General features: G+C 62.7%; 2 protein-coding genes across 4 annotated transcripts; one reads left to right on the top strand and one right to left on the bottom strand.

Moving 5' to 3' along the window:
* Positions 1–1,011: 1,011 nt before the first annotated feature.
* RRP9 (ribosomal RNA processing 9, U3 small nucleolar RNA binding protein) lies at positions 1,012–6,025 on the bottom strand. 2 transcript variants are annotated; one of them, XM_030458229.1, is made up of 17 exons: positions 5,944–6,025; positions 5,684–5,734; positions 4,878–5,200; positions 4,378–4,460; positions 4,163–4,275; positions 4,001–4,077; positions 3,856–3,897; positions 3,492–3,618; positions 3,163–3,287; positions 2,827–2,919; positions 2,630–2,730; positions 2,401–2,535; positions 2,192–2,254; positions 1,965–2,110; positions 1,781–1,860; positions 1,585–1,658; positions 1,012–1,494 (listed from the first exon to the last, which is right to left on the bottom strand). In XM_030458229.1, the coding sequence occupies exons 3-17, from the start codon at positions 5,031–5,033 to the stop codon at positions 1,389–1,391; spliced, it is 1,521 nt and encodes a 506-aa protein (XP_030314089.1). In that variant the 5' UTR covers positions 5,034–5,200; positions 5,684–5,734; positions 5,944–6,025; the 3' UTR covers positions 1,012–1,388. The 2 variants fall into 2 exon arrangements, with proteins under 2 accessions (XP_030314089.1, XP_030314090.1); XM_030458230.1 differs by lacking the exon at positions 5,684–5,734 and having other exon boundaries at positions 4,878–5,208.
* A 378-nt stretch (positions 6,026–6,403) lies between these two features.
* Positions 6,404–11,400, top strand: LOC103533240 (hyaluronidase 3). 2 transcript variants are annotated; one of them, XM_030458227.1, is made up of 5 exons: positions 6,404–6,618; positions 7,973–8,726; positions 9,716–10,645; positions 10,747–10,836; positions 10,958–11,400. In XM_030458227.1, exons 1-5 carry the CDS (start codon positions 6,485–6,487, stop codon positions 11,303–11,305), a joined length of 2,256 nt encoding a protein of 751 aa, XP_030314087.1. In that variant the 5' UTR covers positions 6,404–6,484; the 3' UTR covers positions 11,306–11,400. The 2 variants fall into 2 exon arrangements, with proteins under 2 accessions (XP_030314087.1, XP_030314088.1); XM_030458228.1 differs by lacking the exon at positions 6,404–6,618 and adding an exon at positions 6,921–7,048 and having other exon boundaries at positions 7,973–8,205.
* The last annotated feature ends 353 nt before the right edge of the window (positions 11,401–11,753 follow it).

Here is an 11,753-nt window from a genome sequence, read left to right as displayed (position 1 = left end):
TGGTGCATGTCCCCCTCCCCCCAGTCTGAGCTGTGGTGCAGGTTTCGGGTTTCTGCACGCAGCTGCTGTGCCCCCATCCCCTGGTACATCCCCCTGGTCCCTTGCACCAAGCCGTGGTCTAAGCCTCCCTGTCCTCTGCACAGTACTGAGGTGCAGGTCACCCCCCTATTCCCTGCTCCCAGCCATGGTGGATGTCCCCTCACCCTTCGCACTGAGCTGTAGCACGCAACCCCCAGACCTTGACCTGAGCTGTGGGGCACGTTCCCCCCACCCTGCACCAGCCGTGGTGACAGCCCCCTCTCCCTCCCACCGGGCTGTGATCCACAACCCAGCTCCCTCTTGCCAAGTCCCCAAGTCACGCTTCACTTGCCCCAACCCACGCTGCCCCTCATGCTCCCTCCACGCTGAGCCCTGTGCTGGCACACATTGTCCTTGCCCCTCTCACCCCTCTGCCACCTTTCCCATGTCACCCACCCTGCTCTCCCAGTGCTGAGTCCTGCCCCATGCCCCCCTCCCCGGACAAGTGGAGCTCCCACTGAGCCCTTTGCACACTTTCACCTCCTCTTCCTCCTCGTTTTTGGTCCCAGGGAAAGCCACCAAGCACTTCCCCTTGCCCCCAGTTCCACCACTGTTCTGATTTTCCTCACCTAGCTCCGTAGCCCTTCTGACCTTTTTTTAAAAACTGAGATTGATGTAGAAACAAGGAACATTCATTTTTATTTGAGAAACTCGAGAAATTCAAAAACTTGCAAACTTTGGAAGGAACTTTATCATAAATATCGTCCCCTCCCTCCCTGCCCTCCCCATGCCCTGAGCTAAGCCCTGCCTGGCAGACAGGGCAGGAGTGGGGGCAAATGCCTGCAATCCCCCAGCTCAGGGCGAGTAACGAGACCCAGGTTCTTGAGCCCAAACAAGTTTTTAAGAGTAGGTTGTTTTTTTTTCTGTGAGCAACAGTGTGGGGTATTGGGTTTTGGGTTGTTGTTTTTTGTTTTGTTTTGGTTTTTTTTTTTGTAATTTATGTAAATAAAGTGGTTTGGATTCTGTTTTTTTTACAAATGGGGTCTTCCACAGGTCCAGTCCATCTGAACATAAGGGAAATGGGCACTCCCTTGGAGAAGGCAGAGCCATGTCACAATTTGGAGGCCAGCAGGGTCAGGGAGGCACACAACACCCCCAGACCCTGTCCCCAGGAGTGTGGATGCACAAAGGATGTGGGGCACAGCTCCAGGGACAGGGGTTTAATGACCCAGGGCCAGCAGGGTCAGGGGGTACAAAACACCCCCAGACCATGTCCTGTTGGCCCCAGAAGCAAGCAACACAAATAACGTGGGGCACAGCTCCAGGACAGGGGTTTAATGACCCATCTCCATCTGGGCCAGGGCCAGGGGCTAGGAGCTGTCAGGGATGGCAGGGCTGGGGGCTGTGGCCCTCTGCTTCAGGGGGATGATGCAGATGCTGTTCTTGGCTTCTTTGATTCTCCACCACCGTCCAAGCCTGTAGATGAGAGATGGGGGTCACCCTCTGTTGAGGTCTGGAGGAGGAGGAGCTGTGCTCCCAGGCAGTGCTGGGGAGGGGGGACATTACCGGTGCTCCTGCCCGAGGCCAGCCACCAGAAAGTCACCAGCTGCTGAGAACTTGAGGCTGTTGACAAAACCCACCTGGATGGGACAGAGCAGGGTGAGTGGCTCCTGCAGCCTTCTCCTGCTGCCCAGGGAGGGAAGCCCCTGCCAAGAGACTGGCTCCAACCCATCTCCAACATCCCCAACCTCCCCATCCATACCAAAGGGATGTCACAGAGGGGCTCCAGCTTCCGAAATCCCTCACCACACTTCCAGAGCTTCACGCTGCCACTGTGGGAGCCTGGAGCAGAGAGAGGAGGCTGCCATGCATCCCAACACAGGGAAAGGAGCACAAAACCCCCCAGCAGGACACCCCCAAACCGGCTCTGAAGCGGCTCCACACACCTGTAGCCAGGAGGTCACTGTTGCGCAGGGGGGCCACCGCCGAGATCCAGTATGGCTGCTGGAGGCCCTGGGCCTCCTGCATGCCATGCGCGTGCCGGGCCAGCGCCAGAGGCTTCTTCTTTGTCAGCCCCCACAGGGCTACAGACCTGCCATAGAGGAGAGGGGTGAGGGGGTGAGTGGCACACTGCCTGCCCACCCCCAGAACACTGCCCCAGCCCCATGCTCACCCATCATCAGCACCTGACACCATGTGCTCCTCGTTGATGAGCTGGATACAGTCGATGGAGCCCCTGTGAAGGAAAGAGACAGCATCAGTGAAAAGCATGCTCTGAGACCCTATTCATGGTCCCCAGAGTGCCAGCTGGCTCCCAGTGATGCCTGGCACCCTCACACTCCTGCCCCAGATGCCTTCTCAAATCCCCCTCCCCAGACCTACTGGTGCCCACAAAACACGAGCTGCGACTCCTCAGGGATCTTCCAGAGCCGCACGGTGCCATCCCGTCCCCCCGAGGTCACACAGCACTCCCGGCTCAGGCTGTCCAGCCCCGTGATGATGTCTTGGTGCCCAAACCTGGAGGGGAAGGTGGCAAAGAGCTGCTGTGGGCACAGCTCTGGGCCACAGGGCCTCCCACAGGCAAGGATCAGTGGGAACGCCCAGCTCTTACAGGGTCTCCATGTACGCGTTCTCTGCCACATTCCAGACCTTGACGCAGCGGTCATGAGAGGCACTGTACAGCTGGTGGGTGCCCTTCTGGAAGGACAGGCCCTGCAGATAGATGGACATCAGGGCAGTAGTGAGGGGTACCAGGATGGACAGCTCTGCCTCACCCTGCAGGCATTGCAGCCGATGCCCCCCACTCACCGAAACAGCATCGCGGTGCCCAGTGAAGATGTGCAGGCGCTTGCACGTGGCTGCATCCCAGATCATGATCAGCTTGTTCCTGTCTCCTGTAGCCTGGCAAAAGGCAATGGATACCCAAGACCTGCCCTTCAGGGACCCATGGCCTGCCCCAGCCTCTGCTTCCACCCCACATGCTTTGGGAGCTCCAGACACCCCTTCTTGACTCCATTGGATGCAAGGGCTGCTTTAACCCAGCAAAGTACACCTGGGCATGAGATACTAACCCTTGGGAACCCCAAAAGGAGATGCATTCCCTCAAGACCTCTCTACCCCATGCTCCAACTCCCTATCCCATACCAGGTACTTGCCATCTGATGAAATGGCCATGCAGAGGACATGGGATGCATGCCCCATGTTCTGTTCCTCAGTGCCCTTCTTCCCTCCAGGCACCACACACAGCTTCTTCCCAGAGTCTACTTCCCCTGCAGGAAAGGCATCACTGTCACCCTCTGAGAGCCACCCACCACTCTGGAAAGCACCAATGAGCCTCACAAAGAGCCTTGAATGTGCACATGCATATCCCCAGTGGGGCTCAGGACAAAGCCATCTCCAGGGCACCAGCAGTCCTGCTGCTGCAGGGTTCAGACCAGGGGTAAAGCCAGCAGTGGCCCCTGGAGAATACTTGCATTTGATAAGGGAGCCATCCTTGGAAGCAGAAAAGATGAACTTGTCATCTGGAGAGATGACCAGACAGGTGACAGGCAGCCGATGTCCCCGCAGCTCGCGGATGCTGCTTGGGTCTGGAGGCTGCACCTGCAGGGAGAGCAGGGTGGGATGTGAGCTGGGTTACCTGGGTCCCTTCCCCAGAGCTGTGGTATCTGAGCATGGCACTCCCCCCCCCCCTTCTCTAGAGTACTAGCAGCCACACTGCGGGTGGGAGAGAGGGGCTCTGGTGCCAAGGCCAGCACGGTAGCTTGAGAAGGCCAGGGCACAGTGTCCCTCAAAGCTGGCACTTGGAGCCCCCCAGCATCCTCAGCTCTGGACACTGACCTCTTTGGCGACCAGGCGCTGCAGCCGGCCCTTCTGTTCGAGCTGGGGAAAAAGTGGGAGGATCAGCGGGGGCGGCCCGGGATGTGCCTTGTGGGAGCATCGCCTGCCGCCTGCACCAGGGGAACGCGCCCGCGGTTCTGCTCACCACGTCCTCCTTCAGCCGGTCCCCGATGAGATCCCCCGGCCGGGCCTCCTCCTCCTCCTCTGCTGCCCGCTCCTCCTCTGTGGCGAATTCGGGCCGTGAGGTCAAGGTTCAGCACCGGGGGCTGCCCGCGCCGCCGGGTCACCGGCACCAGGCGGCACTCACCGTACTGGCGGAGCTCCTCCAGGTACTGCTTGGCCAGACGCAGCTTCTTCTCTTGTGGCGTCTCCTCCACTTCATCCTCCGCCACCTCCCGCCGTCGCCGCCCCAGCGACGGGCTGCGGGGACAGTCGTAAGCACCGGTACTGGCACACCCACCAGTACCAGAACCTCCACGGGCATTCCCACAGATACCGGCACCCTCCCAACTCAGCTCTTACATCTCCGGCTCGGAATCGCTGGACACTTCCTCGTCGACCGGCCGGCCGGCTGCCGCTCGCGGCCTCCCCTCAGCACCCGGGACCTGCGGGACGCACCGGGACGATCTACGGGACAGGTTCGACGACCCCCGCCGCACCTACCCCCACCTCGGCAATCCCTCCTCGGCCTCCTCCCTTGGCCCCCAGCCCGGCACTCACCGCGGCCCGCGGCCGCCGCCGTCCCGCCGCCCCGCGCTGCGCCTTGCCCCTCCGGCCGCCCGCCGCCGCCATGCTGCCGCCCCACGTGTGCCCGCACCGCCGGACGCCGCGCTGGGACCACACCCCCTCCCCTCGTCCCTGCCTCCCGATCGGCCGGGCAAGCTGTCACTCGGGGTCATGCCCCGCCCCCTCTTTGGGTACCTCCCCCCGCTTGGAGTTACCCCCCGAATGCCCGGGGTTCCGGCCCTACGGGGGGAGCAAGGGGTCCACGATCCCTCACAGCCCCGGCGACCCCCTCTCACCGAGTGGGCGTCAGGGTGACAGCGAAGGGGCGGCTGCATCGCCAAGGCCATCAGGTTCTTCTGTCCCTCAGGGACTCTCCAGCCAAGAGGCACGGCCTCCGGTACCATCCCATATCTTTTGGGAGGTCTCTTGGAGCGGGGTGGGAAGGCTTCCATTCCAATTTAAGAATCAGCTTCACTCTGGGTTGGGCTTCTCCTGCCCCCTTTCTGCAGCCCAGGAGAGCAGCCGGTGCTGTGTGGCCGGGTGGGAGGGTGCCCCTGGGAAGAGCATCTGTCCCCCTGCTTTCTCCGGTGTGCTGTCTCCTTTGGGGCTGGGGTGTCTTCTGTGAGACTTGCAGAAGAGAAGACACCCCAGCGTGCAGAGCACCCTGGGGCTGGGACCCCCTAACCCTGAGCAGCGTCCTGGGTGGAGAGTGAGGGCCTCCACCTCTTCCACACCTGCTTCAGCAGGGCCCTTAGCCACTGCAGGTGACACCTTGCCATATTCCAGGCTGGCTGGAGGACATGCCGTGTCTGTGTGGCCAGGGATGAGACCAGGATGCTCTTTCACTGCATCCTTCAGCAGAGGTGAAGTGACAGCCCTGTCACCTGCCCTGCCCTCCAGACAGGGCAGATTGGACCTGGTGATTCCCAAGGCCAGCACGGAGCGAGGGGGCATGTGGTTCAGCTGGAGGCTGCTAGTCATGAATATCTCCCTACAGGAACACCCCCTTCCCACAGCAGTGCTGGGAGCAGAGCCCCCTTTGCCTGGGCTGTGGGAGGAAGCTCCACGCTCAGTGTCCCTCTCCCCAGCTGCCCTCACTCACCCCCTTTGATGCCCTCCATCTTCTCGTCACACATCTGCCATCTGACCAGCCCTGGAGGGACACACCCTGTCAGAGACCCTGCAGCTCAGTGGGGACCCCGCCAGCCAGCCCAACCCCTCGAGGAGGGTGCTGCATGGGAGAGGGGATGGGTGAGCCTCCTGCCAGCCCCACAGCTGGGGGGAGGGGGTGAAGGGGCGCCCCACAGGACACCGGGACAGAGGGACGCCAGGAGAGCAAGGTACCCGGGGCCGGTTGCTCACCCATGAAGCTCACAGGCTCACAGCGCAGGGCTTCGTGCGGGCTCTTACAGTAGGTCTGGCTCTGCAGCAGGTATTCCTGGGTCCTCTTCTTCTGACCCAGCTGCAGAGAGGAGAAGGTTGCAGGTCTGCCGCAGAGCTGCCCCGAGTCACGCTGTCCCCCCACCCAGGGCCACCCTTCCCCCCAGCAATGCTTACAGTGAAAAAATTCTTCCTAATATTTATATGGAACTGCCTACGCTCCAGCTTAAAACCGTTGCTCCTTGTCCTATTATTAGTCACCCCTGAGAAAAGCTTGGAACAGGGAGGTGGGGTGTCCGTACCCAGCCCCCGCCGCCCCGTTGGGCCAGCCCAGGACTTAGAACAGGAGCGGGGTCCCGACCCTGGGTCGGAGGGGCCGGTGTGTGGGGACGGGAGTCCGCGAGCGACAAGCAGAGGAGCAGGACATTGGCGGCAGCTCCCGCCGGGCTCTCCGCTGCAGCGGGCGAGGAGACAGGGAGACGGCACCGGAGATGGCACCGGGAATGGCTCTTGCCCTCCGCGCATGCCCACAGGCTCTGGGGAGCGGTCGGGCAGCGTTCCGTCGCCAGGGGGCGCTTTTCGTCCGCCGAGCGGAGAGGGCGGCAGCAACGGGAGCTCTGCGGCGGAAGTGACAGCGGCGGCGGGGCAGGGAGAGAGGTACGGGCGGGGCGGGCCGGGGGAGGGGGAGGGGAAACAGGAGGGGGGGAGCAGTGAGGGGTTAATAATAGGGTCAGTGGTGGAGTCAGTGACGGGTGAATTAGCGATCAGTGTTGGGATGGTCGGTGGCTCAGCCATGGGCTAGTGCGGGGTGGCTGATGGGTGCTGGGTAGATGGGTGGCTGGTGGGTGGGCGCCGTGCGGACTGTGCCCGCTGCGCGGGTGCGGTGGGTTTGTAGAGATGGAGGGTTCAGGCAGCGTGGGTGTCCTGTCTGTGTGGTCCTGTGGGTGTGCAGTCTGGGCTGGGGGGCCCTGCACTCACGTGTCATTCGCGCCGGGAAGCAGAACCAGGCGCTGCGGTTGGCCACGAGCCTGGGCTGCTTCCTGCCGAGCTGGCACCGAGGGCACGGGAGCCGGCAGCAACAGGCAGGGTGAGTGTGAGCAGGGTGGGCAGCGGGAGCAGTGGGCAGGGTGAACACGGGCAGGGTGGGCAGCCCTGCACCCCATGGAGAGGGGCGGGCATAAGAGAGGAGCTGAGCACCGGGACTGGGTTGGGTGAAGCTTGGCGGGGCACCACAGGCAGAATGACAGACAGGAGGACAGACCTGGAGGAGGGGCTTCCCCCCACACCTGAGGCTCCCCAGGTGGTGGCAGCGTCTTGGTGGGGGTTTCCTGGGGGAGACAGATGTAATATTCCCCGCGTTGGGATATCAGTAGGGCCCTAGGATGCTTCCTGGCCTCCAAAGGCTGGGGAGGATGCAGGTTGGGCTGGGAGCTGGGGGTCTTGGATCTGGGGGGAAGTTTGGGGGGCACCCTGAGTGTGCAGGGGCATAGGGCTTGGCCCTCCCCAGTAGAGCAGAAAGTGGGCAGCTTGCTCAACTGTATGCCATGAGTCAGTGTGACAGTTCCTCCTGCCTGTGGCTTCTCCTTTGTAAGGGGAATGACCACCAGGCTGGGAGAAGGGTCCCAGCTGCTCACCAATTGTGGCATAGAGCCCCAGCATTGGTGTGGTGTGGCTAGGGTCTGCTCAGCTCCATGGCACTGTAGCCTTCTCCTACCACAGAGGACACATGTGTGATGGGATGGTTGGCAGGATGCTCTGGTGGCAGGATCTGGTGGCAGGGCTGAGGCAGGGACAAGGCCAGTTTGTCCTGATTGCTCGCTGTTGCCAGACCTGCCTGCAGGTCTTATGGTATGGGTGCCTGGATCTGGCCTCCATGCTGTGGTGCTGTCATTAGAACCTGGACCCGCTGCACAGCTGGGGAGCCCTGCCTGCACCAGGGCTGGGCTGGGGGACAGATACTGGCTCTGTCCCCTGTTGCCTCTAAGTCATGGCCTGCTTGGTCTTCCACCAGTGAGAAGAATGGGCTCTGTGTCGGAGGAGCTCAGACTGGTTCCCCTGCACCAGAGGCCGGAGCTGCTGGAGGCCTGCGCCGAGCTGCTGAGCGAGGAGTGGGGGAAGAGCCGGGCCTCGCGGCTCCACACGCTCCAGCGCTCCTCGGATTCCTTCCCCACCTGCCTGCTGCTGCTACGGAGACAGGGTCCCACCGAGGCCCCCACTGCAGCCCCTGTGGGTCCCTGCCAGCTCGTGGGTCACGTCCGGCTGTCCCGCGTGGCCGGCCGGCCCCACGACCTCTTTGTGGAGAGCGTGGTGGTGGCCCGGGCGCTGAGGGGCCAGGGCTACGGGCGGCAGCTGATGGAGGCCACCGAGCGGTGGGCCCGGGCCCGGGGCTTTGGCTGCCTGCACCTCACCACCCACGACAAGCAGCACTTCTACGCCCACCTGGGCTTTGTCCTGGGCGAGCCAGTGCAGAGCGTGGCCTTCCTCAGCCCCACCATACCTGCCGAGGTTCTGCGGCTCTTCTCTACCCCTCCTGGCACTGCCACCGCCATCGCCGCCAGGCCAAGGGTGCCCTCCACACCCCCACCACCCCCTCCCCCTCCTCCTGCTGCCCCACCACCACCCTCTTCACCCTCTGTCATCTGGGCGAGGGGTGTGCTGGCCGAGGATGGTGGGCACAGCCTCCTGGAGACCCCTTACCGCGATGCCAAAGGGCTGCCCATCTTCTGGATGAAGAAGGACATCTGAGAGGCCGGGGCCTCCAACTGGTGATTAAAAACAAGTGCAGGCAGGAGCTGCCTGCCTCAGCCCTGCCAGCCTGCCTGGCCACCCTCCTGCGGGGCTGACACCAGCTTCCCCAGCCTGCTTTGCCCTGGCCCTATTGTTAGGGTGTGTGGGTGGCCCCCAACTTGTCTGGCCAGGGCTCTGGGATCACCAGTGTGGTGGGGAGTGAGGCTCCATGTCGGGTACTGGGGTGGGAACAGGTCCCAGGAGCCCTGATCAGTCCCACCAGCATATCCTCCACCCAGGGAACTCTCTGGGGCTGACGACAGTGTGGCACCAGAGTGTCTGCTGCTGCCCTCACTGAGCAGCCTGGGGTAACTGAGGCATGTGGAGGCTGGAGGGGCACTGGGGAGCGCAGCACTGCACTGTGAGGTGGGCAGGCAGCCAGGACCCCCAGGGAGCCGGTGAGGGCTTGAGGCACAGGACTGGGAAGGTCAGGGAGAGCAGCTGGGCCCCACGCTGGGGGATTAGCACTGTCCTTGCTGTGTCACGAGGCCCCCAGACCTGTCCCCTGCCTAATCCCCTTGCCCCAGGCAGCTGGTCAGCACTGGGCAGGGGCAGCTGGCCCCTCTCTGGCCCTGCCTGGGCTATGGGGGTCATCTCCTGGGGGGCTGAGCCCATCAGCAGGGCACCCAGCCTGGCCAGCCTGATATGAAACGGGGACAAGGGGATCACAGTGCCCCTGCTATGGACAGGACTAGGAGCTGGCAGGGAAACAGGCACTGGGATCAGCAGCTCGTAGTGCCACAGCAGAGCTGTGCCATGGCTGTGGTGATGCAGGCAAGCAGCAGTGCCCAAAACCCCCAAGTTTGACAAATCCTATTGGATTTTGGGTGAGTAGCAGGTGCCTGTGGGGCAGCCCTGCTGCTGTAGCCCATCCTAGCTCACCAGGTGCCAGGGTGGCAGTGCCAGCATGGCCGAGGTGCCAGCTGTGCCCCACCACTTCATTCCTGCCAATCTCCTTTCCCTACAGGGTGCTGGCCTTGCAGGCAGTGGGCAACACAGGATGATGCCAGCGCTGGCGCTGTGGGCCTGCCTGGCACTGGGCATGGCCAGCAAGGAGAGCCCGGCCCCGGGGCCGCTGGCAGGTGGCCAGCCCTTCGCTGTGGTGTGGAACATCCCCACCAGCCGTTGCCAGCGCCGCTTCGGTGTGGAGCTGCCCCTTGGTGATTATGGCATCGTGGAGAACCAGGATGGCCACTTCATTGGTCAGAACATCACCATCTTCTACAAGAACAAGTTCGGGCTGTACCCCTACCTGACACGGCAGGGCATCCCCCTCAATGGGGGCATCCCCCAGAGGGTCCCCCTCAGTGCCCACCTTGCCAGGGTGGCTGGGGACATCCGTCTCCTCCTGCAACCCACTTTCCGCGGCCTGGCTGTGGTGGACTGGGAGGAGTGGAGACCCCTCTGGGCCCAGAACTGGGGGGCCAAGCGGATTTACCGCGCGGCCTCAGAGCAGTGGGTGCAGGACCGGCACAGCCTTATGCCAACACAGCGGCGGCTCCAGCTGGCCCAGTGGGAGTTCGAGCAGGCAGCACAGGTTCTGATGGAGGAGACGCTTCTGCTGGGCCGAACCCTGCACCCAAAGGGGCTTTGGGGTTTCTACCGCTTCCCTGACTGCCTCAATGGCAACTGGGCCAAGGAGGCCAACTACACCGGGCAGTGCCGGCCGGCGGAGGTGCAGCGCAACAACCAGCTGGGCTGGCTCTGGGCTGCCTCGGCTGCCCTCTACCCCAGCATCTATCTGCCGCCTGCCCTGCCGCCTGCCCTGCGCCGCCGGTACGTGCACCACCGGCTGCGTGAGGCCTTGCGCGTGGCCGCCTTCGGCACTGGTGGCCTCCTGCCTGTGGTCGCGTACTCCCGGCTCTCCTTCCGCCGCTCACCCCAATTCCTAGAGCTAGTAAGCACTCCTGGGCTGGTGGTGGTTGTGCTGGGGGTCCTGCTTGGCACTGGGACTCAGCTGTGTCCCCACAGCCCAGTCACATCTCTCTCTCCTGGCAGGCTGACCTGGTACACACCATTGGGGAGAGTGCGGCACTGGGTGCAGCTGGACTTGTGCTCTGGGGAGACATGTCGTACTCCCACTCAGCTGTGAGTATTGCCCCTTCCTGTGCCACAGCCAGCATGGGCTGGTCAGGGTGGCTACATCCTCTATACGTGGCTGGAGGGACCCCAGTGCCAGGGTGGGTTCTCACTAGTGATTCCCCCCTAGGATAGCTGTGCCAGCCTGCGCCACTACCTCGTGTCCATCCTAGGTCCCTACGTGGCCAATGTGACAGCAGCAGCCCGGGAGTGCAGCTACAGGCAGTGCCACGGCCATGGGCGCTGTGTGCGCCGCCAGCCCCATGACCTGGGCAGCCTCCTGCACCTCAGCACCAGCTCGCTGGATGCTTTCCGTTGCCACTGCTACCGTGGCTGGGCTGGCAAGGGCTGTGCCCAGCAGGTCCAGTCCAGCCCTGACACTTCCTGCCTGCCGCCCACTCATGCTCATGGCCTCTATGGGCACAATGACCTCCCACCCTCTGACATCTGCGGGCCACTGGACCCTTGGGGACGGTGACCAGGGCTGGGGACCTCTGTGGTCCCCTACACCAGCAGTGCTGCTTCCTAGCTCTTCCTACAGTCTTGTTAATTTAAATAAATCCTTTTGGCACAGTTGACATGGTCCTTGTAGGCAAATCTCGGGGTGCTTCATGGTGTCCTTGGGCTGGGCATGATTGCTGTTGCTGTTAAGAAGCAGCAGGGACCCCAATTTTGCTCTGCCTGGGCCTAGCAGTGCTCCAGTTTCCCTGCACAGGCTCTGTCTTGATCCCATGGTGAGCTGGTAGCCCCTTTACCCTGAGAAGGTGACATGGGTGGCTGCTGTGGGCTACTCTCCCTTTGCCATCCTGGCAGCGCGCTTCCAGCAGCCCTGACTGTGCTTCTGGTCCCCCCTCCCCATGGCTATTTTTATCCCCCCCAAACAGTATTTCTCACTGTCCTATTTTAAGCAGTGCAGTTGGTGCACT

The sequence above is a fragment of the Calypte anna genome, chromosome 12, assembly GCF_003957555.1.
Source record: "Calypte anna isolate BGI_N300 chromosome 12, bCalAnn1_v1.p, whole genome shotgun sequence".
Lineage (NCBI taxonomy): Eukaryota > Metazoa > Chordata > Aves > Apodiformes > Trochilidae > Calypte > Calypte anna.
Note: the sequence above shows the minus strand (reverse complement) of the source record. Positions and strands in the feature narration are given on the sequence as shown.

Bases quoted from the DNA above. Each gene is read 5' to 3' on its own strand.
- RRP9 (XM_030458229.1), bottom strand. From the start codon at position 5,033: ATGGAAGCCTTCCCACCCCGCTCCAAGAGACCTCCCAAAAGATATGGG. The intron at 2,536-2,629 runs GTAAGAGCTGGG...CTTCCCCTCCAG, and splicing joins AACGCGTACATGGAGACCCT to GTTTGGGCACCAAGACATCA. The intron at 1,861-1,964 runs GTGTGTGGAGCC...TCTCTGCTCCAG, and splicing joins CAGTGACCTCCTGGCTACAG to GCTCCCACAGTGGCAGCGTG.
- LOC103533240 (XM_030458227.1), top strand. From the start codon at position 6,485: ATGCCCACAGGCTCTGGGGAGCGGTCGGGCAGCGTTCCGTCGCCAGGG. The intron at 10,646-10,746 runs GTAAGCACTCCT...CTCTCCTGGCAG, and splicing joins CACCCCAATTCCTAGAGCTA to GCTGACCTGGTACACACCAT. The intron at 10,837-10,957 runs GTGAGTATTGCC...ATTCCCCCCTAG, and splicing joins TGTCGTACTCCCACTCAGCT to GATAGCTGTGCCAGCCTGCG.